At 39.1% G+C, this 26,763-nt stretch overlaps 1 protein-coding gene across 9 annotated transcripts in view; it reads right to left on the bottom strand.

The window, feature by feature from the left end:
* EHBP1 (EH domain binding protein 1) overlaps positions 1 to 26,763 on the bottom strand; it is a 277,994-nt gene that overhangs the window by 111,379 nt on the left and 139,852 nt on the right. For all 9 annotated transcript variants that reach the window (XM_028721911.2, XM_077926576.1, XM_077926573.1 and 6 more), the window contains 2 exons: positions 5,363 to 5,541; positions 4,660 to 4,708 (listed from right to left, as the gene is read on the bottom strand). In XM_028721911.2, the coding sequence (XP_028577744.2) occupies positions 4,660 to 4,708; positions 5,363 to 5,541 (228 nt within the window). The remainder of the gene's footprint in view (positions 1 to 4,659; positions 4,709 to 5,362; positions 5,542 to 26,763) is intronic.

Here is a 26,763-nt window from a genome sequence, read left to right as displayed (position 1 = left end):
CTGAGGCTAGGCTGCTACCAGAAAGAGGCCTTTTCAGTGGTAGCACCAAAACTGCCAAACTAATTCCTAACATATGTTCACCTGGTATCTTTAACCTTCTAGGCAAAGTCTACCTTGCGCTCTTGAGCTTTCAGTGGCATCTAACCGTTTGGTTTGTTTTTAAACTATTTGCATCTCTCCTTTTTAGTGGGAACTGGCTGCTTTTCTATATCTGCTGTTTCTTGTTACTCTGTGGAATTTTGCTATTGTTTTTCTATTTATTTATTGAAATACATTGTACTCAGAATAGACCCACTGAAATTGATGAACACAATTAAGCTAGGTGCATTAATTGCAAAGGTTCTACTCTGAGTAACCACAGTTTTAACTGCCATGAGATTTCACTGTGATAAGATAGGGTATAAATCCTGAAAATGAGACATTGTAAAACTCAGTGAAGGTTTAATTGATATGTTTAATGTAGTGCAAATTTTGCAAGTCTTGATATCATCTCAACAGGTTGTCTAATAGCTGCTAAATAAAGCTTTATAGTTGTTATTGCTTGATGGGAGACATAATCTTATTTCTGATATTTGTAAACTATTTGGAGACTTTTTGGGGCTGAACAATGGTATAAATATGTTTTATATGGTATAAACAATTACTAATAGAGAAGATCAATACAGCCATAGAAAAACCCAGGAACACCAAAACACAGCTGCACTTTATCTCTTCTATGTTAAGTGAGCTAACATATCCATTTCAGATGCCTGAATGTGAAAGTGCATATGGAACAGGGACTTTTTAGTGGTGGCCCCCTTAAATACCATAAAAAATGGCCTTTGGAAACTAATCTAGGTTACAGGATGCAGGTAGGTTATTTTGTTGATAAACTCTCAGTTCCAGGATTTCTAGGTCTGTGTCTGAGCGGGGTTTTGTTTTGTTTTGTTTTTGATCCCACAGCTTTCCCCAGGAAAACCTGCTGTTTACTGCTGAATTGGGGGGATGGGGGACGGAAAGCTGGGTTTTCCATGGATTGCCATTTGTTCTGATTCAGTGGTAAACCATGGGTTTTCCCAGGGAAAGCAGAGGGACAAAAGAAACCCCAGCTCAGACACAGACCTAGAAACCCTGGACCTGTGTCTAGAATTTGTGGCACAAAAGGAAGTGTGGATGAAGCCTCAGTTTTGTTCTGTTACAAAACAAGATCTCAGCCCAGAGGACTATGAGCATACATAGTTCCCAATGATAGTTATGGTACAGCAGTTTCTGTTTGCTCAGAGGAAACATTCACTTCCAGGCCATAGATCTGTCTTGCTGGATCCGGATTTGCTAAATCCCCTTACCTAATTTTGGTATATTTTCAAATATGTTGTAATATTTATATATGTATTCATAAGAAGGAAACAAATTTTCATCATAGGAAATATTATATATAATATGAACTATTCAGTAAAGCCAAAATGAACTACAGTGGTGCCTTGCAAGACGAAATTAATCCGTTCCGCGAGTCTCTTCGTCTTGCGGTTTTTTCGTCTTGCGAAGCACGGCTATTAGCGGCTTAGCGGCTATTAACGGCTTAGTGGCTATTAACGGCTTAGCGGCTTTAAGAAAAAGGAAACAAACTCGCAAGACGTTTCGTCTTGCGAAGCAAGCTATAGGGAAATTCGTCTTGCGGAACGACTCAAAAAACGGAAAACCCTTTCGTCTAGCGAGTTTTTCATCTTGCGAGGCATTCGTCTTGTGGGGCACCACTGTAAACTGATTAGCAGCAGCTGAATCTATGGTATATTTTTAATGCTTCCCAGATTTCAAAGTAAAAATATGAAGTCTTTAACTGAAGCCCTTTCATTTATATCCAACATATTTCTCTCCCAGCATATAAGCACTGTGAATGGTGTAGAGTATAGAAATAACTATGTCAGTATCATATTACAAAACATGCATTTATGTTAAATAAGGACAAATGATTAGGTTTTAGCAATCAAACAGAAGACATTTTTTAAGGCATTCTGACTTTTAACTTCATTTTGGGGGACCAACTTCTTCTTCATCGTCTTAATTCATTAAATTTGTATATTTTCTAACCTTTTCTAACAGTCTGTACATCAACTCTTTGAAATGGGGTTTGAACTATAAATGTTTCCTAATGAAGGATTTTTTAAAGACAGAAACAGCATTCTTGCACTAGGCGACTTCAGGTGTCAAATGCAGCTCACCAGCAAGATCCCCAGAGGCACTATTCTAAACATATCTCTATTATTTAACACATTGCCATATTGGTCAAGGTCAGATGTCAGAGGTAAGTATGTCCCACATCCTTTCAGTCCTGCTTTTAAACAGGCAATCCTATGCTTGCCTAAATCCCTCAGTGAGGCTTACTTCCTGGAAAGCATGAATGGGACTGCAGCCTTAGTGTCGGAAAAGGACACAGAGGACACTCTGATGACATGCTTTTGTGATGCCATGATACGTAATTGTATAAAATGACTCACATCAAAGTTACCCGTTTAGGAAAAAATATAATTGACAGGCAAAGTCTCCTCTAACACAGTTGCATTTCTGAACGTTAATGCTTATAGCTAAAGCCAGAGTCCTCAATGCATTTTCCTTTCCTCAGTCAATTTGCAGGAGAGAACAGAGAGGGACAAAAAAGGGTGTTATTTATTCATTAATTGGTCAGGAGGAGTCATTCATTGTCAAATGTGTTACACATCTGCATGGAATTTATACTTGGCAATTGTTCCCAGGGCTGTGCTCATTCCAATCAAGGGCATGCAGGGTTATCAGGCAGAACTGTGAGAGCTTAGGAAATAAATCTGCAGGAAGCAACTGAGATACTCAGTGTTGCTGTCAGGCAAAGAGTTGCAAAGTGATGAAAGAATGAAAAAACACCACAGCATGGCATCAACAATTGCTTCTTTAATAAAGAGACTGAGTTAACATTATAAAAATGGGCTAATACATTTTCTGTTAAAATGACTCTCCACTTCCTAGTCATAATTTTTATAAATGATAATTAACAAATTGATTTGTATATTTAACACCATTTGTTCAGAAATCAAACTACTATTTACTGTGGCTTATAATCATGTTTGATTAGCTCTTATACTCAAAGGACCTCAGTCATGTTTGATTAGCTTGTACAATCATAGGATTTTGATGTTAAAACGCACTGCAACAGAAATCAGTGTGATGTCACAGATAATCCGCTTAGGTCATCAGACAGCTTAACACATAATGCCGAAAAAGATGGCAATGCATCTACTTCTAGTTCAAAAATCTCTCATTAATTTCTTCCAACAAACAGTAGCTACTGAAATGATAGAATGGGGTGATAGTCAATGTTAGTCGTACTCAGAGTAGATACAATGAATTAATGGACTTAAATAATTTCAGTGACTTTAGTCAGAAATCACCCGTGTGTTTTTGATGACTCTTCTGTGTTCGAAGAGCATGAACATGCACTTAAAGTTCACTCCTTTTATAATACTGGAAAATTACATATACTATAGTTTTCATGTAACTTCATTATTCTATCAATCAATCATTCATCACACACATTTCCCATATGAAACATATGTTTGGATTTCCTGAATGAATTATGTAAATCTACTGCGTACAGAAAAAGGTGGCATTTTAAGGAGGGTATTTAATTTTCCTACGCATTATCTTGAATTTTGTAGCTAATTTAAAAATGATCAGTTAGAAGTATAAAGTCACATTGCCTAGATGAAAAAACAGCTAATAAAACAAATTGAGCTGATTTGCACTTAGTTTTGTTGCAGGCGAATCAAGTGGAAAATGAGCAATTTTTAAATAGATCCCTCTAGGGCCAATGCCCTAGAATCTTATGGAAATTAAAATTTGTAACTACAGTAAAATACTTTTGTAGCAAGCAGCATTAAGTACCAAAATGTCTCCTTGTGATTCTTAGACTGAGTCTCAAATCACTGAACTCAATTCAGAATGTTCCTTTATAACCTTTACATCAAAAGGGTATTAGATTACCTAATATTACTGAGGATTATAAACCTGGACCCAGAGCACTATCAGACAGTACTTCATTAATATTTTTGCATTCTTTTTAAAAATATATCTTGTTACCAACCAAAAACATTGTTTAATACTCTGCATAATATAAAAACTCAATGCACCTTACCGCTAGTTTAATTGACTGCGCTGGATAAAAGCCTATGTGAAGTGTTATCTCCATTTCTCTTTCGTAAAATAAAAGCCATAGTCAAAACAGTGCTTATTATAACCATACCAATGACAGCGTTCATATTAAAGTGACCAAGCAAGCCTTGAAGCAAGATAATTACTGAACAATGATATTTTGTAATTTAAATTAAATTATTACAAAAAATAGAATGATCACAAGAGACCTACCGCTCTTCCTCCTCTCTCTCTCTCTCTCTCTCTCTCTCTCTCTCTTAATGTAGGCCCATATAAACATGAAACCCTAATGCCATCATGACATTTGTCATGAATGTTTAAAACTATGACAAACTAGAGTCAATAATGCATCCCATTTGAATCACAGGAGGCTCAAAACCTTCTGTGAGGTACAGTTATGACCTTACCAAACAACCTCACACCCACAAAATTAATAAAAACCTTCCGTGATCCAAAATTGTAGCTATATCTATTTTCTCCCTTCCCTCTAGCACTTCTTACCTTTTTGTTGTTCTCTTTAATATCTTGAGGATTCAGAGACTTGTAGTCGCTGAGGGGGAAAATGGCACAGTAGGTATGTAAAGTACTTGATAAAAGCAGCAGTTTTTAAAACAAACCACTATCTTAAAAAAAGAATTCAACATAAAACAGCATCAAACAGTAACTAGCAATTTCACTGCAATCCAATCAGCAAAACTAATAGTGTGGAAAATTAAAAGAATAAATACATAAATAAAAATATAGAGATTGCGTGTTTCATTGCCTAAAGCTTTCCATCTAAAAAGAGAAGTTAAGGCAGGGACTTGAGGCTAGCTTTGACAACCAAATTTTCTATGAGGTAATCCTTCGTTGTCAGTACAATAGAGCTACAGGCTTATTTGTCTCATCTCATTTCAACACCAACACAATTTTCATAATAATCTTCAAGTCAGTTCTTTGTATAAGATTAGAAAGAAAAACATCCACACCAAAATCAAGTGAAAGAGAAATAGGAATGGTTTTGGAGAAAGTGTCAGAAACGCCATAAGGTATGGACATTTGTACATTTCTGCTGCGCCCTGCAGGATAGCATTTTCAAAAAACTGAAACAGAAATGAAACAGAGACATAATCCAGGAAATTAAAGTTGTATTTATTTTTGCCATGTTTATTTCACCACAATAAGAAAAAAACTTCAAACACAAAGACAAAATGCTTCTACTTACATTAGGTCAGGCCTAAAGTGGTGTAATATTGCACAAAAGGATAATCCATTTCGCCAGGATGTAGTGAAATTGGTGATTTTCACTCCCCTATAGTTTTTTGTAACTTCTTTGCACCAAGCAAGCAGTGACTGACTAGCATTTGTCTTCCTCCCCAAAACAGGACTTGGTTTTGGGCTTGGCTGAAAAATACAGGAAAAAAGCCAACATTATATAATGTAATGGAAGATGAGAAATCATTAATTGACCTGCCGAAACAATTTGCATCCTTTGATGTCAGTTTAGGTCCTTCAAAGCTGTCAGTTTACAATCATTGTAACTTGGAAAAAAGACACAAATCTCAAGTCATTATTTACAGACTTAGCCTTTGGCATTTGTCTCTGAAGGATGTGCTATACAGGATTTGAACGTTACAAAAAAGAACAGGCCAACTATACTGAGAGAAATACTAACATTAAGTGCTTAAAGACTTAAGGCACATTATTGCATAGTATGTAGTTATGTCACACATTCTTACAGAAGTTATTCAAAATTCAGTCTTGTAAAAACATCCTCATAAAGACATTTCACGTTTAATGAAGACAGTCAGCATTGCGATTATCCAAAAGCAAAACATATCAGGGTCAAAGTTGACCACAAGTTGAGATTTCCTGCTCTGGAATAAAAAAATCAAATTCAGAATGTGAGTTGCTGTATGATGACAAACAGTTATAGGGACTTAAACTGGAATATGTTAGTAATAATTTTATTTTAAGACATTGGCACCTATTCTTTCAGTTCTCTGTATCTGAAAGGTATTCTCCCCCCCCCCCAGCTTTCACATAAAATATTTGTTAGTTTTTTTAAAAGCTTACAAATATTTCCTATCCGCATTTAAATGTGCAGGACTGTTCAGCTGGAATATATATGCAAACCTCTCAAGAACTAGTTTGACAAAAGGAAGGCATTCATTCATGAACCTTAATGTGATCATTTAGCTTGGGGGGAGGTGTGTGTGTGGAATTCTCTAAGATAGATTCATACGATCTGAAGAGAAACCATAGGATTCCATAAGTGTACAGCAAGAATGCCAAGTACACAAGAGTTGTCAAATTCAGAGGTTAAAAAAAGTTGTTAGTACTTCTCAACAGCACACATTTACAAAGAAATAATCCTAAGCAGCATGCCTAACTTTGAAAGACCAACGATGCCCTCCCTTGACTAAAGCATGCCAGTGCTAAGCAATTAAAACTGTCAACTGTCAACTGATTTATGCTTTTAGTGCTCATGGGCTGCTTACAGTCATTGTAACAGAAATACCACAAAGGTAATTTCTCATTTTTATTGACTGTTAGACTAATAAGCTGTGATTAAATAAACAAATTCACAGATAAGCAGAATGTTATTATCTAATTCATATACCCTTCAGCAGCACAGACATACAATGCCAAATAACTTGAAAAAATTGTATGTTGTCACTGCTTTCAGTTTTAATGCTTGGATCTATGCCTACAGTAGTGATGGATGCTTAAGTGCAAGCAACAGGTAAAACTGAAAGAAGAGTAAAAAGGTTTTTCTGGTGACAGACAAACTGCAGATTACAAACATTTGCAAACATTCACAAGCAAGTAAAGAGCAATGGAAAGTGTTAATGCCTGAAATACTTTAGGTGAAATCCAACATAGCGCTAAGTGAATGCTCCTTCAATGCAAGGGTTTCTGCTTGCACAACAGAACACCACCCCTCTTTCCTCCTTCTGCACACCCCTTAAATCTAGGGGTTCTCTCAACCCTCTGGGTAAAGGCAAAGGACCCCTGGACGGTTAAGTCCAGTCAAAGGCGACTGGTTTCAGGCCGAGGGAGCTGGCGTTTGTCCATGGACAGTTTTCTGGGTCATGTGGCCAGCAGGACTAAACCGCTTCTGTCTCAACGGGACACTGTGACGGAAACCAGAGCGCATGGAAATGCTGTTTACCTTCCTGTCACAGTGGTACCTGTTTATCTACTCACGCTGGTATGCTTTCAAACTGCTAGGTTGACAGGAGCTGGGACAGAGCAATGGGAGCTCACCCTGTCGCAGGGATTTGAACCACTGACCTTCCAAATCGGCAAGCCCAAGAGGCTCAGTGGTTTAGACCACAGAGCCACCGGCATCCCTAGAGCAGATTTGGGAAGGGTGTGGAGCATGCACAGGGGAAGGAGAGTGGGGCAAGTCCCATTTTGCAAGTGGAAATCTTTGTGCTAACAAAATGGATTACTTGAATACCACCCAGAATTTATTACATTTTTATCTCCACTTGTCCTTCAAAAATCTTAAGATGGTGTACATGCCCCCCACCCATCCCTGTCTTCAAAAGATCACCATGAAATAGGTTAGGTTTTGAGCAAATGACTGATCCAATGCCACCCAGAAAATTTTGAAGCTGAGCGGGGATTCTGAACCAGTAGAGCGCAGGTCAAAATTTAATATAAATACGAAGCACACTAGCCAATAAAACACACTTTTGGTCACAGCCTAACCAGAGACTCAAGTAAAGTAAACCTTATTCAAACTGATGAGATAGCAGTTCACTTCTAAACATACTGTATGGATATAAACCCCATGGATTACAATACAATGGCCATGTAATGGATTAGGCTGAGGTGTAAATAACCTTAAATTAAAAAGATCTTGCCCAACTGAAGAATGGATTTGCTGGTCAATTTTATGAAGACTATATCTGGATCAAAAACTGTAATTATTGATGCAGTGTAAATATCAAAACAACTGTGTGAATTTTCACTTTTCCCAAATTCTGTTCTGTGCTGTGGTTCCCAGGTGTTGCTTCATTATTGTGATTCCCATCCACTCCCATAAACTGCTTTTCTTTTCCAGTTTAGTCAAATGGACGATCCCACACAATTAGGGAACGTAATGATATTTCATCTGGCATGATATCACACAATTAAAAAACAAAGAAAACACACACACAATCATATTTGGCTATGCGATATCACTGGAGGCAAGTGAGGGCAATTAAAATGAGAATGTAAAGTTTTTCCACTCCTGAACATGTTTGCAAAAATTGCACAAGAAACCCTGCCAACAGTGCACATCCCTCTGGAATGTATAGCAGAAAGGCTATACATACTATAAGGAAGGTTAGCACAGAGGTAGAAAACCATTTTTCTCTTGAAAGCTGCATTCCCTTGAGGGCAATCTGCAAGCCAGCGGTGGAACCACTAATTTCTAGTAAATTTTAGACACAGGATTTAATCATAGTGTGTATTACTTCAACAGTGATACATATATTAAATAGCCCTCAATTCAATGCTTTACAACTGCCACATTCCTGATTTGTGAGTTGGATATTTAAAAAATAAAAATACCACAAAAATGTGCATCTGTAAACAGATTTCCTCATAGAAGGCTTGGCAGTGGTGGCGGCGATGAATGGAGATTTGAAGCTGGGTCTTAACCAAATCCTAAGGAGTGGAGGAGATAGTGAATCAATGGGAAACTTTGTCCTGAAAGCCTAACTGAGAGAAATGAAACATAATCTTTAAACATGATGAACATCCATATTCTGCTGCTCTTTTTCTTCAATGCCATCACCTATTCACCTCCTTCCTTCTTTCCATCTCCCCCTCTTTCTTAAACTGCAAATCTAAGCTATGTAGGTATGTAGGTAAACCTAAGCTTTGTAGACGTACACAAGATCATACACAACATTTTAAAATCAGAAACAGAAGTAGTTAAGAAGGCATTTGATCAAAGAGAGGTCCCAGCAGAGTCATCAAGCAAAGATTGTCCAAGTAATAAATACTGCTGCCATCTCATAAGCATTTATCAATGTGATTCTGAATTCACTAGGTAAAACTACAATAACAAGGGTGATTGACTCAATGGGATGGTAAACCTATTCAATCACCCATCTCCTACTACCCTACTGAGGAAAACCCCACCCCACCCCATATGTAAGGGTGTGCTGACTTCTGTTTCAGTGTATCTGAGGAAGTGTGCATGCACACAAAAGCTTATACCCAGAACATACTTAGTTGGTCTCTAAGGTGCTACTGGACAATTTTTTTATTCATTTTGACTGCGTCAGACCAACATGGCTACCTAGCTGAATTCACTAACAAGGTTATGGTCTTCTAGTCAGTTTATTTTTAGCTGACTTTCAAAGGACTCGTGGCCAAACTACTCTTCAAATGTCTTAATTGCAGGTGTCTAACATCAAGTAAACAATTTGCTTTTTTGATGATAACTAAAATTCAGGCAAGAAATTATTTAAATCAATATTACTTTGATCGAATGTAGGGTTTTCACATTTTCTGTAGAAATAAGCATCCTCTTATCAGAAATGAAACTATAAAAGTACACTTCCCAACGGCAAACAAACAAACAAACAAACGATCTTCAACTGGTATTCCGTGCTTAAACTTACATTTCAAACACAGTATGCAAGACAGACACTGCATTTTGTAATTATATATGTTATTAAGTTTCTGTCTAATAATGACAATATTCTGCACCAGTGTCCTTTGCTCTCTGGATTTAGCACCTTCAGTGTATTGAGAGGAGAAATACAGATCAATGTACACATTATACCTCTGGTAAATCTACTGTTTATTTGTAGCAAAGGTAGCTAAAAGCAATCATGGCAAACTAATGAAAATATGAATGGCAGCAAAGGGAAAAAATGCTATGAAATCAATTTAAGAAAGGCAGGAGGAAAAGCCTGGTGTTAATTCTTAAAAAAAAAACACAAAACAACCTGAGGAACATGTACACTATTTTCTATTCTCAGAAACAGGTGTGCAAACAAAAGCAGCAGCACACCTTCTGGCATGTATTCTTTGCTAGATTAACAGGAACACAGCAAATGGAGAAAAGCAATTCTTGATAAATATTATCACAGACAGTGTCTGAAATTCTCTTTCAAGTACTTGCTTACATGGGACTCTAATTCAGCACTGCAAGATGCAATAATACTGGGCTGCCTTAAGCAACCATTTATGCTCAGAACAAAGGCATGTGCAGACGGTGCGCCAGGTGTGCCCATGCATACCCCCTAATGTTTCAAAACAAGGGGATCGTGGAGGAGAGGGGAGAGTATGGAACACAAGTCAGTGACCTCCGATGCCAGGGCCAGGGGCGAGTGGCGCTGGTGTCCATCTAAAGGCAGAAGGGAGGAGGAAAGAAGCAGACAGAGACACACAAGCAGAATAAAAAGGCTGGACTGGATCTGGAACAGATCTGTCGCTTCTGCCTGTGTCTGTCTCTGGAAGTGGTAGTGGAGTGTCTGGCTCCAGCTCCCCCTTACTGCCATGGCTGGAGCCAAACACCCCACCACCACTTCCAGAGATAGATGCTGGCAGAAGCTGCAATCCAACCCAGCCTTTTTACTCTGTGTCTGTCTCTGTCTCATGGCTCTGTCTCTGCCCATGCTCCACTCACCACCTTTCTGGAAGAGAAATCTGTGGGGCAAGGGGCTCCTTCTGTGTCGCACAAACAAGGAGTAGGGGGTGCATCCTGCCATTGGCTGTGTCAGTTAATTACATTGATGTGATTGAGGAATTGAAGTCCTGATGAGAAACAGCTCATACTCTTGGACAGGAAGACTAAGAAACCTTATTCTGTTTTAGTCAATTTGGGTTAGCTCATAATCTGGTTAAAGATAAAGATAATGAAAACTGACTGTACTTGTGTATAAACCTGGTTATCACCACAACAACAAAAATGTATTTTGTGTCGCATTTTTAAGTTTGTATTTTTAAGTAAGGTTTAGGTATGAAGTTAAGTCTTAGTTTCTTTAGTTTGCTTAATGAATAAAAATAATGTCCTTTATGATTATGACTATATATTAAATGTTCACTCTTATGAAATGTACTGCACATGTCTATGGTTCAGAATATGGCAAAATGATGGAGGAGGAACATTTTGGCCAAAGAAATATAACTTAACATGCTGCTATTATTTTCTGCCTTATGCACATCATTACAGTATTTTGCTTTGTATCTGGTGACCAATACCAATTATTGGCTGTTCATATTGTTTCATGTTATTCTTAATATTATTTTAAGGGGGGGGGTGAGACAATAGACTTGCAACACTACAACCACAGAGGTGACAGCTGGGCAAATCTCAACATCTGCTTATCGGCTTGAGAAAATGTTAACCATTCATTTAATGGAGGGAGCGAAATAACCTGCAGGACTTGGCAGTTACCAAGAGCAGCTGAATTACTCTGAATTTTTCTCTCCCCTGGTGGGGGCCTTAGTCCTCTGAGGCTCAGGGCAAGTATACCTGGCTGCCCCCCCTTGCACAGACCTGCTTCCAGGTACTGATCCACGGCCAGGTCTTCTTGTGGATTTCTCTCCTTGGAGAGGTGCATCTGTTTGCTTCATATTAACTTTCAGAAGGATCTTTAAAATATTCCTATTTCCCCAGGCATCTGATGGCTGAAAGACTATGGACTGTATTCTAAGGATATCATTCAATTGGTCCAAGCATTTCTGGTTGCCCAACGGCACAATCTCCCCTTTGTAAAACTTCTGGAAAATTTGAAGCCACATAATTTTTTTCCTCTGGGTTTTTTGTTGTTGTTGAAATGAATGGATTTTTTCAGACAAAAATTAACCAATATTTGTTTTTTATGTACATACTGAAAGCAATTTTGTTACTTTATCAACATATAGTGTGTTATGTATAACTTGGTTTAACACAGGATTATAAACAAACTGATTCCCCCCCCAAAGTTTTTACTTCATAATAATATAATAATAATAATTTATTATTTATACCCCGCCCATCTGGCTGGGCCTCCCCAGCCACTCTGGGCGGCCTCCACAAAAACCAAAAATACAGTAAAATATCACACGTTAAAAACTTCCCTGAACAGGGCTGCCTTAAGATGTCTTCTGAATGTCAGGTAGTTGTTTATCGCTTTGACATCTGCTGGAAGGGCGTTCCACAGGGCGGGTGCCACTACCGAGAAGGCCCACTGCCTGGTTCCCTGTAGCTTTGCTTCTCGCAATGAGGGAACCGCCAGAAGGCCCTTGGCGCTGGACCTCAGTGTCCGGGCAGAATGATGGGGGTGGAGATGCTCCTTCAGGTATACTGGACCGAGGCCGTTTAAGGCTTTAAAGGTCAGCACCAACACTTTGAATTGTGCTCGGAAACGTACTGGGAGCCAATGTAGGTCTTTCAAGACCGGTGTTATATGGTCTCGGCGGCCGCCCCCAGTCACCAGTCTAGCTGCCGCATTCTGGATTAGTTGTAGTTTCCGAGTCACCTTCAAAGGTAGCCCCACGTAGAGTGCATTGCAGTAGTCCAAGCGGGAGATAACCAGAGCATGCACCACTCTGGCGAGACAGTCTGCAGGCAGATAGGGTCTCAGCCTACGTACCAGATGGAGCTGGTAAACAGCTGCCCTGGACACAGATTTGACCTGTGCCTCCATGGACAGCTGTGAGTCCAAAATGACTCCCAGGCTGCGAACCTGGTCCTTCAGGGGCACAGTTACCCCATTCAGGACCAGGGAATCCTCCACACCTGCCCGCCTCCTGTCCCCCAAAAACAGTACTTCTGTCTTGTCAGGATTCAACCTCAATCTGTTAGCCGCCATCCATCCTCCAACCGCCTCCAGACACTCACACAGGACCTTCACCGGCCTCACTGGTTCTGATTTAAAAGAGAGGTAGAACTGGGTATCATCCGCATACTGATGAACACCCAGCCCAAACCTCCTGATGAACTCTCCCAGCGGCTGCATGTAAATGTTGAAAAGCATGGGGGAGAGGACAGAACCCTGAGGCACCCCACAAGTGAGAGCCCAGGGGTCTGAACACTCATCCCCCACCACCACTTTCTGAACACGGCCCAGGAGGAAGGAGCGGAACCACTGTATGACAGTGCCTCCAGCTCCCAGCCCCTGAAGACGGTCCAGAAGGATGTTATGGTCGATGGTATCAAACGCCGCTGAGAGATCCAGCAGAACTAGGAAACAGCTCTCACCTTTGTCCCTAGCCCGCCGGAGATCATCAACCAGTGCGACCAAGGCAGTTTCAGTCTGAATCCCAATTGGAAGGGATCCAAATGGTCCGCTTCTTCCAGACGTGCCTGGAGTTGTTCAGCAACCACTCGCTCAGTCACCTTGCCCAAGAATGGAAGATTTGAGACTGGGCGATAGTTGGCCATCGTGGCCGCATCTAAAGATTATTTTTTAAGAAGCGGTTTAATAACCGCCTCTTTCAGCGGGTCTGGGAAGGCTCCCTCACGGAGGGAAGCATTTACGACCCCACGAAGCCCATCGCCCAGTCCTTCCCGGCTAGCTTTTATAAGCCAGGATGGGCAAGGATCCAGGAGACAGGTGGTTGGTTTCACTCGTCCAAGCAGCCTGTCCACATCCTCGGAGGTAACAGATTGGAATTGATCCCACTCAACTTGACTAGACAGGACTCTAGCACTCTCCCGCCCCGGCCCTGCTCCCACGGTGGAGTCTACTTCTTCCCGAATCTGAGCGATTTTATCTGCAAAAAACTTTGCAAAATCATTGCAGGAGAACATGTGGCCCATACTGGGCCCCGATGTTGCAGGTGGTTCCGCTAAATTGTGAACCACCTGAAAAAGTCTCCTGCTGCTGTTTTCTGCAGATGCAATAGAGGTGGTGAAGAAACTTCAGATGGAGCTACAAGCTACTGAACTGTAAGAAATCTAGTGTCTCTTTGGTTTTGCTACTTTATGAGGAGCAAGCAAAAAACATTAAAAACAGAACCCATCAGTGTTACAGTGAAACAAATTGACAACTCTTCTCTAGTCCTCCACAGTGTCAAGCTGACATAAAATGAGCTGAGAAAAAGAGGGAAGGGGAACAAAACTCATTGAACACTACTTGAAATTTAAATAGCCCCCTTTCCTTCAAATTTGTCATCTTATTTATCATTGACTTCTAAAAGGACTGAAGGTTTGTCCCAAATGAAACAACATTGTACGTTTTGTCAGTTTATTTTTAAATTTGGTGTATTTCCAAACAGACCAGTTTCACACAGCATGCAGAAGATCGAGGAATCTAAAGCAGGTAAGAAGAGGAGTCAGAGGCTCTGTTGTGCAAAGGCCTTGCGACCCTGTTTCAGGAGGAACAGGCTAGGCCGAATCCAGGCACAGCAGCTTCTCTGGACAATTGAGGGGGCCTACACAACGTCCGGACATCACATGTGGAGCCCTCTGAATACCGAAGGGATTGGCCCCCTAAAAAAATAAAGCTGGAGGGGGCGCAAGGCGCCTTGCCCCTCAGGAGCCAGCGCCCTGGGCAGAATTCTATGACTGAAGACCAGAAGATGTTCTGTACTCTGCAACATTTGAAAATACCATTGCAACATCACACCCTTAATACAATCAAATGTAGAAGCGGTGCTATCATCACCTACATTTCTGCCTTTGAACTTTGGATTCAATGGATCTGTTGAATTGAATGGGAACAAAATTATGTTGTTCTTTATTTTCTCCCACTTTCAGTCCTTTGAAGCCTAGTCAAGGGGATAGAGAGAGGAAGAGGAAGTCCACAAGGCACCAAGGCACTGACTCCTCCTTCCTATCTTTTGACAATGAGGGAGAAATGCATTTTGCTCTTGCATTTGCGTTCAAGAGTTGTACTCTTAGTGTGCAACTCAGTATTTGCTTGTCTTCAGTGTACTGGAATTGCAATGATCTCAGACTTTGTAGAATATGAAATCATTACATAAACATCTACTTGTTACACAGTTTTATAAATCGTTTTGGGGGAGTAAGTATATGAACATCTTGACTTAAACATTTTTTTCATTATTCTAAATGAAAATCATTCTTTTTTAAAAAATTCAGGAAGAAAGCATTTAAAAGAAAAACCGCCCAATCCCTTTTGATTTTTTCCAGGCCTTTATATCTTGAGCACTAATATGTGGCTTTTTCATGAAGTGCACAATGAATTATGCATTCATTTCTACTCCTGTAGATTCTGTTCCTAAGTTATAACAAGTGGGCAAGGGGAAGGCAGACTACATGATCCTTTATCCACATCAAATGTATTACATCTCTACAGCATGTAATGTCTGGACAGTCCTAAATCACCCTGCTGAGAGTCTCCACCAGGCCTGGGGTGGGGCCTGACAGGCTTCATAAGGCCTGCTGCCGCCCAGCGGAGTACTGCTTACATTCTTTTAAACAGTTTTTCAATTGTGTTTTTCAATTTTTCAAATGGTTTTAAACTGGTTTTTTTGGGGGGGGTATGTATTTTGTGTTTTTATTTTGTAATTTTAACTTGTGAACCACCCTAAGATCTGTGGGTATGGGGCAGTATATAAATTTAATTAATAAATACTACTATTACTACTACTACTAAATTCTTCAGTGATAAGAGTCAGGAAGACTAACATAATAACCATATTCATCAACAAATGGGGTAATTGTTTATTATATGTGCCGCTAGCCCCTAATAACCTGACACAGAAATATGGGAAACATCTGGTATCTTGACACAGACTTGAATGAGATAAAAGAATGAGAATGGGTTAGTGGGAGGAGAAGGTGAATGACAAATGACGAAAATGAGAAGTTCAATGAATGTGAAAAAAAGAGTCTGTCTGATTTTCTTCCTGTTTCTCAAATCAAGAGCAAGCTCGAAGGTTGTCTTCTTCACTGCTTTTACAACACACCTACTGCTGTCTCAGGGACAACTCATCCAAAATTGAAAGAATAGGGAAATGACTGATATGAAAATCAGAATATTTGCACATTTTGGTTAAATGGCTTGGTGCCAGACTTAGAATGTTTAGGGTCACTGGCATGTTGCTAGATGCATGTCAGAACAAATCAAATGAATGTTTTCCTTTGCAATTTACAATTATTTGTATCTCAGCAGATTTAATGAGCAATACCATATTTACTCAAATCTAATGTTCACCTTTTCTGGCCAAATGGCATTGCAAAAAATTAAGGTGCACATTAGATTTGATGGCACATTTAAATTCACCAGCAAATACTTTCTTTGGTTTCAAGGTTCTGAAAATTGAGCTGTGCATTAGATTTGATGGTGCATTAAACTCAAGTAAATACAATATTATCAAAAAATGAATTATGAACGAGAATGCAGCTAATCCAAAAGTTCAACTGTATATAAGGTGTTAATGCAGGTCTTCTCTTGAAAAATGCCCCAATAAGTAGCGATTCTTCCCTATTCTAATTAAAGTTTCTATTTCTAAAGTTTCAGCATAACTATAACAACAGCTGTGAGTGTGTGTTTTATTTTATTTTTTGCATTTAAGTGTCATTGTTAATGTAAATGCTTATGTAATTCTACTTTTGCATAAGATGACATTTTGCTTATGTTAATTCACATCCTTAGGCATCACAATCATAAAATGAATCAATAATTAGGTGCAACACTGGGGCGAAATATCTCTTGCTTCCTGTTATTTGGTGGTTGGAAGATGGGTTAATGCTAGCAGTCTATGGATGGGCAGCTTTCTACAGGCGGCAACAGGATGGAAAATTCTGGCAAAGCAGAAATTGGCAAAGCCAAGAAAGATTTAAAATTTAATGCATGCTATGCACTGAAAGAAAATCATATACATAGATGGTATTTAACCCCTAGCAGATTAGCTAAGATGTACGAATCTGAATCTGATGTGTGTTGGAAATGCAAAAGTAGAAGGAATACATGGTGGGCATGCAAAATAGTTAAAGAGTATAGGGAAATGATATACAAAGAGATGGAAGAAATGTATTTTTTTTTAAAAAAAAATCCCACAAAAACAGAGCATTCCTTTTGGGAATGGTGCAGAAGGAGGTATCCAGGTGTCAGGGGGGGGGGGGATGCATATATGCAGCTCCTCTTCTTGCTCTCTTATTCTGCTGCTAACTCATTCTATCATTCTAAGTTGCCATTCCTCCTTCTTAAGGACGTCTCTCGCCCACCATTTTTGGGCTAACAAAATCCAAGCTGCTGTAGCTGCATATATGAGTGTATTGTCATAATAAAAATTTGGGTAGCAGATCCCGTATTAATTTATGAAGCCTGGTCCTCATGATTATACAACCCATGCCCTTTATATTTGAAGTGACTATCTGTGCTCAGACGCCCAGATTACTTTCTCTCTCGTTACTTATTTCCTGTTACTTTTTTAGTATGTTCCAGTGATGCATGTGCTCATATAGTGTCTTTCTGTGTTGAGTACTCGTGTGTGTTCTTGCTGTCTAAAATGCATTTAATGCCTCCAGACAAGCTTCCCATTATAAACCTGATTTTATGATTTTATTGACTTACTATTCCATTTCTATCCCACCTTTTGTCCAAGGTGTTATAAATGGGTTTCCTCTTCACAACAACCCTGAAAGGTACCTTAGGCTAAGAGACTGTGACCGATCCGAGGGCATCCAGTGAGCCTCATGGCCGATCTGGGAATCTGAAGCCTGGTCTCCTAACTCCTGATCCAATGCTCTAACCACCACATCACATTCATAAACTGCCTCTACATTTTTACAAGTCTACAATAGTGTCCTCAGTTGCATACTGCTATTCCTTAATGTTCTCAATGTAATATAAATCATTTGTAACTGATGTGTCTGTTTAGCTTGGAAACAAACAGTTTGTTACCAGGAGGTAGTAGGTGGCAATGGAAGATTAACCACAAAGCTTGGTATTTCAACACTGCAAAACAAAACTGGGTGAAGATTCACACCAAAGCACAAGATGCCTTACCTTCCCGGAACTCCAATGAACAATGTTCTGGGATTGCCATGTACTAATTACTTTGTGGTAAAAAAAAGTGTGGAAGGAGGCTGCCACTGAGCAACTAATCCCTTGATAGCTTGCAATGTGTGTGTGTGTGTGTGTGTGTGTGTGTGTGTGTGTGTGTGTGTGGAGGGGGAGGCAGGCAGGGAATCTCTGCAGAACGCAGAATTTTGGGGGTCAAAAACTTTGCATTCACATGGAGCATCTTTCTCTTCACTCTGAACTCTTAGACTGGCCATCTAGCAGTCAGAACATCTATTCTGTACTGCAGAACACACACAGAAAAAAAAATGTCTGCATGTGTCTGCATATATGACAGCTCTTTGATTTTCTGAGCTATGTTCAGTGTTCTACCTATTCCTGCATATAAGAGCTTTGTTAGGGCTTTTTTGAGGTTGGGCTTTGTGCACAGATTGGTAAACAAACCATTCAGATAAAAGATTAAAGCAAGAGGGTTGCACAGAATCCTTTTGCCCAAGCAGTTATTGTTGCAGTGATGTGAAGGATGCTACAAACATGGCAGGTGACATGGGTGCAGTGATTGCAATTAAAGCTACCTATTTCTGTTTGTTTTTTTATTACATCTTTATTCTGCCCTTCCTCCAAGGACCTCAGAGCCCTGCACTTGGTTCCCTCCCCAAATCCTATCCTCACAAGAACTACATGGAGCAGGTTCAGCTGAGAGATGGTAACTGGCGAAGGCCACCCAACCAACTTTGTGGTTCAACCCTAATCCTAATCTAATGAAACACCACACCAGCTCTCCTAAATGAGTTGCCAATAAAAGATGGAGATCTATATACAGATACAAAAACTTGAGTATTTGTGGTTTTTAAACATAAAAAGGTGTTGCACTACTTCTGCTGCTTATTTGCCCCAGATGACCTGCCTTTATTGAATTAAAGGTCCAACTTTATTAACTTGTGTAAACATCCACAATGAACCTAACTGCTTAACAGCCAGCAACTCAGTCAGTTTGGGCACATCTGTTGCTAAGGGAGAGCTAAGAAACAACTTCTCCTGCTGTCAGGCTTGCTCAGGTAACTCTCTCTCCAGCACAAAGCATTTAGAGCAGAAAAAGACCCTGCTCCATGTTTTCCACTACCCACACACCTGGGTTTACTGGGGAATATCTCAGGCAGGCAGTGAGCCTTGAGGATTAGTGAGGCCAACAGGGCCAAAGGGTGGTCCCTGCCCCAGATCCAAGCTTGTAAACTAGAAAAGATTGATTAGTATAAGTCAACCTTCCCCATTTTGATGCATTGGGATATTGCATCAAATATTGAGTGTGAGCATGAGCATGCCAGATGTGACCAAATCATGCAAATAAAAAATGATAAATTACCCCTTGAAAGTTACTCCCACAGCAATAGGAGGCAAGCAAGATTCATCTACCCAGGCCAATTCCTATACTCAGGAACAGGAAATCCCCCCAATCCCCCCTTTTGGCCTCCGAAGGTGTTCAGCTGTGCAGAGGGTACACAGGAGAGTGGGCTTCTGCTGAAAAGTGCATGTAAGTATGCAGTGCCACCCTAAATAAGCAAGAACACACTTGTTGCCCATGTGCTCTTCCACATTAGACCAATCCATGCCTTGTGCTCCATTCCCCCAAGGTGGCAGAAGCAAAGCAGCACTAGTGGGGTGCACAGAGGGAAAGGTGCTGTTTTTCCATTGCAATTCTGAAATTTAATTCAACTAATAGCTATCTGTTGAGCCAACAGTTAATGCCCCCTGCAAACACACAGACATACTCCCCAACACAACATATGCATTCTTCTATCTAAACTGGCTACATGCCCAGTTTAAGAGGCCTGACACACTTTCTCTAGGAACTACAAAATCTCCTACATATATTTGTGATTAAGCTTGTTGCCTGGACTTGCAAAAATACACACATCTCCTGATAAATAAAAGATCATAGGTTTACAGTAATTTTCTAGTTTGTATACTGCTGTATCTGCGTACTTAGAAAACACACACAGTTAATCCAGATTTGAAACATGCTGCATAAAAGTTGCCGCACTAATTTCAGTTGAATAGTCTTCCAAGAAAGTGCTTTGGGTACCTTTTAGTATGATTAAAATTTGGTGCAACTGCAGTTTAGTAAAAACTCGTACACCAAAAGCTCTTTAACAAAATTTTGGGACCATTATTAATCAAGAAATCAACTTCTGAGAAATCAGAGCAATTCTCTACTTAGAATAAAATGGGGGGGGGGATGATTGGTACCTGTGTGGTTGTAATGTAGTAGTAATCTAAAAAGTTTTATTTATTTTTTAAAAAATCTATCAAAAAACCCATAAATCAAACAGCTAAACTTTAATACCACACATTAGCTTATTAGCTATCTCACAATGGTTAAAAACTGTCAAAACATTTTACAGCTCAATTATAATTACTAGTCAAGTCTAAGCATGTAGTGTGTGGGTGTTAGCCACATCACAAGTGATGCAAATGCAAAACTCAGCAGTCACAGGGACTTTGCCCTACACTGTTTCAATCAGCATATATACAGATATTGAATCAAGATGTGTACTTGAACCAGTTTACGATCCTGAACATAAACCTGGTGTTTCTTAATTCAGATTTGATCTAATGTATTTTGCTTAATTGTGCATACAGAAAACCATACAACTCTTTTTAAACTATAAGTTCCAATATAATAAAAAAAAAGCTTTACTTCTAGAGGAGTACATACACTTAGATGCTTTATTTGATAAACAAAAATGTTGGGATGGGTTTTTAATAAGTATAAAGGGAGCAACTCTGTACCTATATATTTACTATGCAAGAGGTCACATGCCACTAAATATTTTTTAAAAAATTGTGGCCTTCATTGCCTTAGAGCAGCCTTCTCCAGTTTGGTGTCCTCCAGCATGGCTGTGCTGACTGGCTGGGGCTGAAGGGTGTTCTTGTTTACCATACTGAGAAGGACTGCACTGGCTGTCAATTAGTTTCTAGGACTAATTCAAAGTGCCGGTTTTGACCTACAAAGCCTTAAATGGCTCAGGACCACAATACCTCAAGGATTGACCCAGACCCTGCAATCATCTTCTGAGACTCTTTGTGCACCTCCTCCACAGGAGGTCCAGCGGGAGCAACACCAGAATGGGCCTTTTCTGCAGGGGCTCCCTGTTTGTGGGACGCTCTCTCCAGGGAGGCCTGCCCGGCACCTTTGTTGCATATCTTCAAGTGCCAGACAAAAACATTCCTCTTCTCCCAGGCCTTTGGCCAATCAAACCATCTATGGCCTTTTAAACTGTGTGTGGAGGTACTGTTTTTGCTTGTTACTGTGTTATGTATTTTTGTGTTTTTATATTGTAAACCACCCTGTGATACTTAGATGAAGAGTGGGATAGAAATTTAATAAATAAAAAAATAAAAATAAAAGCATGGCATGTGTGTGAACCTGTTTCCTTCCTAATGTAAATAAATAAAGCAGATAAAAATCAAGGCTGTTGTTTTGTGTACACAACTTTTTGGATATACAGAGAGTTGACTGCTCACTGAAGGAAGAAGGGAACCTGGGGACTGTGGGTATGCCATGTGTGCATCAAAACACCTGCTAAGCTCATGAAGCAAAACCGGCACAGCTGGTTTTTAGAATTTAGTGCCAGAGGTTCATTTACTTTGTGCAGTAAAAGTTTAAAAAAGATATTCTAAGGCTGCAATACCTGTACTCAGTTACCAAGCAGACATGTGCAAGATTGTATGATTAATAATAGTTGAAGTATGACAGTAAATTGTGCAAAACTGCTGCATTTTAATAAAACTGGTGCAATTTTTGAAATAGGGCTTCAACACTTGTTGCAGTCAAGTCAATCAATAATCTGTGAGTCCATATACACTATATGATGAGTTGTGAAAAGTTCTGCACACAGAAAATATGTTTTTGTTTCCTTCTCTTTCTCTATAAGGTTGCTGTTGGACTCAAGATCCTGCCTTTCAGTTCCAGTGAAAGGCTCCATAAAGCCCTTATTGCACATATGCCCAAATCGAGTAATGAAACTTCAAAGATTTGTCAAAAATAAATCCACAGGACAAATGACTACCCTTGGGCTTCCTCAAAAGTTAGTCAACTGCTTACTTGGAAGTATGTTCACTATGTCCCCAAGTAAACATGCACATGATTGCAGCCTAGGTTCTACCCAAAATGCACGTCCATACAATGAGACCTGTGACATGGATAATATGTAAGCAACCATGACATAGTATGTGGCCATTAGCATCTACTCTCACAGCTACATGATTTCCTGGCTCTGAGGCAGGCAGCTGATGCAGGTTGGAGAAATGTTGTATCTACATTAAATCTGAGCTGAGCATGAGATCATGGACACACCAAATATAAAAGAACATATTTGTAACATAGGGTTCGTCCAGACTGGCTTTTGTGCTGTGTTTCTAGGCAAAGATAAAGATTTCAAAGCTCTGTGTCTGAGGGTGTGTTTGTTTTGTTCCGGCACTTTTTCTTGGAAAACCTGTGTTTTACCACTGAAGCAGAGCAAACAGCAACTGGGTTTTCTGTGGATTGCTGTTAATTTACTAATGCTTGATTCTAAAGGAACAGCAAAGCTGGTCAGGGATAGATAAAGCAAGCCACTGTATCCTCCTTTGAATCTCTTCATGATTCTGCATCTGCTAAATTCATGTGAAAGTAGAAGGTCCTGTTTTTTTCAGGAGGGAGCTTATTTTCTTTTTTTGGCCCAAGTCTTGAAATCCAGATAGTTATTTTTTACTTTTTTTAAAAATGCAGTTTAATATTGGTTTAATATTGGTTAGAAAAATGTGAAAAAAGCCTGATAGACAGCTTAAGAAAGGTTTAGGCTGGTGTCTGGAAGTACACTCCATTGATTTCCTTGCAATTGTTTTGGTTTCCATGAGACTTAATATCAATGAAGTGTGGATAGGATTGGAGTCTTAGAGTCAAAACCTAAGTAAACCTTATTTACTTCAATGGGTCTTTAAACACTTTGAAGTTATATTCTCTGATGCACCAATTATAATGCAAGATTATACATGTTAAACAGGACAAGCGTAGCCTTAGGCACTTAATATATTAAGGTCACAATCTTATGGACACTTATCTGGGAGTTAGGCCAGCGCAAGGGTGTATAAGAGTGCACTGTATTTCTTAGAAGTAAAAGTGACTACAATACAAAACATCAGAAAACTAATTGAAAAATGGAAACAATTTGCTAAATATTCTAACAAACGTATATGAACTCATTTTTTATGAATGAAAGCTTATAATTAAAATAATGAATATATGCACATAGAATAAAATAAATTTTATGTGAATGTGATGGGACAACTTTCAGTATCAGAAATAGTCTAAAATTTCTGCACTGCAAATAATGTTACATTAATTTATTGAAAATATCATGAAATAAACTCATACTATGATTAAACAAAAAATAAAAAACCCGCCCTAGGTATTTCTCAGGTGCAAGGTAAATCCCTCCTCCCACTTTGTCTTATGAGGCATATTCAGGAAAAATCCCTATGACTGGTTCTAGTAATTTTCCCAAAATATTTAATTAACAAAAACACTTTTTCAAATTATAAAAAGAGTGATCTTTGTCTCCTGTTGTTTATTATAAAGGTGAACACAAATCTTAAAGTCACATGACATATTAATGCATTTTTTAAAAGGAAACCACTGCTAATTAAAGTCATTCCCAAAACATAGCATTCAGATCTCTCTACCTGGAATATTTCAGGCTTTATTTATTTTCTCATGTACTTCCTCAGAAAAACTTATTCTCTTTAAGGAAAAAAAATGTCACCCACATATAGACGCTTAAGCAACTGTGCATCAAGAATCCTCCCACGTTCAACGTCGGCTACATCTGTTGCTCTTTCCCATTGTTGAAAATTCCATCCTTAATCCTATTTGACTTTATTCATGCAAAGGTCATCCTGAATTCAACAAATGGAGGAGCGATAGCAAGCACACTGTTGAACATGGGCTAAATAATTCTGTTGTAGAACATGCAGCTAGCTAACATGCTGGGATTATCTCAGGACCATTTGGTTTTATTATGCTGGCTTGCCAACCCTCAAAACTGAACTGCTGAAGAAAACAGGGAGATTTTCTGTCTGGCATTACACACAAATAAATAATACTCCTTCTAAAACCCTGATTAATTTTTTAGTTTTCATTGCAAGATTTTCCCTTCCCACCCCCACCCCCCAAGAAGGACTGTGTTGCCAATGACTACTGGTAACTGCACAGAAAAAGAAGGAGGCTATTAAGATTAGAGATGATTAACTATTTTACTTGGATTTCAATTACAGATCAGGCCCAACTCCCTTGCTTGCCACTTCCCACTACGCATATGTAACTAGTTAATCATACTTTTTTAAAAAACGACAATCCCAAACCTACCCCCAAGTCACTGCACCGGCTAGCTTGACTTGGTTAGTTCATTATTACAGTGAATCATTCAGAAAACAGACTGGCACAAAGAACTCAAGATTTTAGAGATGTCATCATAAACTGTAAAATACTGGATGGCAGGGGTGCCAACTTGAATAAAATATTGGGGGGGGGGAGGTAAGCCCCATATAAATTGAATATAAGACATGATGCGCACACACCATGCGAATGGCAATGCCTATTAACCTGGCTCCTATACTGGGTGCTATGTGGCGCTTTTTCTCTTTGCCTTCATTGCACATATAGGTTTCTTTTGGTAAATGTGTACTCAGCCAAAACAAAAGAAAAAAAATCCAGAGAACTGCAAAAAAATACCACTTCCAAAAAAACCCAAAATAGTAACGGAGTTTAAATCTATAGGTGTTTTTTTTAGAATGAAAGGATAAATCAATGTAGTGAGGTTAATTTTATTTTTTTGTTTAATTTTACTAATATGCCCGTAGCTGATTTTGACTTTAAAAAAAATATGTGTTTTACTCAAGTCAAAAAGCACCTGCCATTTATTAAGGAAAAAGATAATGTAATTCTGGTGCTTATTATTTTATTTTAAAAACAAGCAGAAAATAAACACTGTTCCCTTTCTCCCTGAGTTAAACACTCTGAAACACAGCATATTCAAACACAGTGAACTGTATATATTAGCTATGAAAGAATACTGGAAACAATCAAGTTTTTCATTCAACCTGTTTTTGTCTGAGACAAAAATACTAGAAGCAACTGGCCATGTAACACTGCTGCTGTGTAACATTCTGCACATGTTGTCTGAACAGCAGAGTTTGGGGGTAAGATGGACAACTGTATCCTGGTAAACGGCATATTTAATCTTCCAGTTTCTTTACCATATCAACTCGCATACTTCCAAATCTTTCATTTGGATTCCAACACAAAGCTTGACAAACACAAGCTTCATAATTTCAGATCCACCCATGTACGCTGAACCCACCCACATATTTTCAATAAATTAGAGGCAAAATAATCCCATGTCATTTTAAGATACATCCGAAAGGAGCCACCTACTATCCTGTCGTATACTCTCAAAAGCAACTCATAATATGACCCAGAGATCTGCTTTTTAAAAATACCCCTACTGGTATTCCCAAGGCCTTTGGTATACTTAAAGTAACCCTTCTGACCCAGGAATGTCCATCAGTCAATATGTTATACTAATCCTGAGTGCTAGTCATTGTATGTCCTATTTTAATTGCTGCTGCACAAAATTTGGCCACCTTGTATGTTATAACTGGATTATTATCTAGGAGCAGCAGAGTGGCAAGAAACTGTTCAGAACTTCCCGTATATTTCTGGAGTATTGGCAGAATAGGGTCAAAGTGTAAATCTCTATAAAACTGGAGAAGCACGTTGTCTACAGTTTCAATTTGACCATCCAATAGGATGGAAATAATTTGTATCATCTGATTTTTGTATAATATCCACAAAGCACTACAAAGTACACAGAACTATTTTATAATGTTCATAGATATTAAAAGAGATTAAGGCTGCAATTGTAATCCCACTTACTTTGGAATAAACCACATTGAAATCAGTTGGACTTATTTCTAAGTAAATGTGGTTAGGATAGCAGTTTAACCTGTTATGACATTCACAGTTTTTCTTAATTGTTGTTTTACTAGCTAAATTTAGCACTACAAAATAACAGGAGGGAGCGCAGCTTAATGGCAGATCCCATGCTTCGCACACAAAAATTCTGGCATCTCCAGGTAGGACTGGAAGAGACTACTGTCTGAAACCCGAAGATGACTCACTTGGTAGGGCAAAAGATTCCTGCCTCGCAGGCGGGTTGGACTAGATTAGCCTTGTGGTCCCTTCTAACTCTACAATTCTATGAGTCTATGAAATGTGAAAAAACGGCTGCTAGTCCAAGTAGATGGCCCACTAGACTGTGCATGAAGCAGCTTCCTAATATCTGATCTTATTAGAACAAGAGAAGAACCAGCAATTTATAAGTCTTCGGCTGACCCCTCTGCATGTTCCAAGGGCAGAATAGCTGACGTTCTCGATGAAGGTCTAGATGAGGAATCCTTGGAAAGCAAACTGTAAGATAGCAAGCCTTTGAGAGCAGTGTGAATTTTAAACGAGTTGTCTACATTGATTTTCCTTAAGTCCCATCCACTAATCTAATTGTCTCTAATTTATAATTTAATGTAACAGCAATGCAGCAATCAGTGGAGAAAGCAGCAGCCTGAGACACAATTGCTAAAAACTATTTTTCAG

This window comes from Podarcis muralis, chromosome 3 (genome assembly GCF_964188315.1).
Source record: "Podarcis muralis chromosome 3, rPodMur119.hap1.1, whole genome shotgun sequence".
In the NCBI taxonomy this organism is placed as follows: Eukaryota; Metazoa; Chordata; class Lepidosauria; order Squamata; family Lacertidae; genus Podarcis; species Podarcis muralis.
Note: the sequence above shows the minus strand (reverse complement) of the source record. Positions and strands in the feature narration are given on the sequence as shown.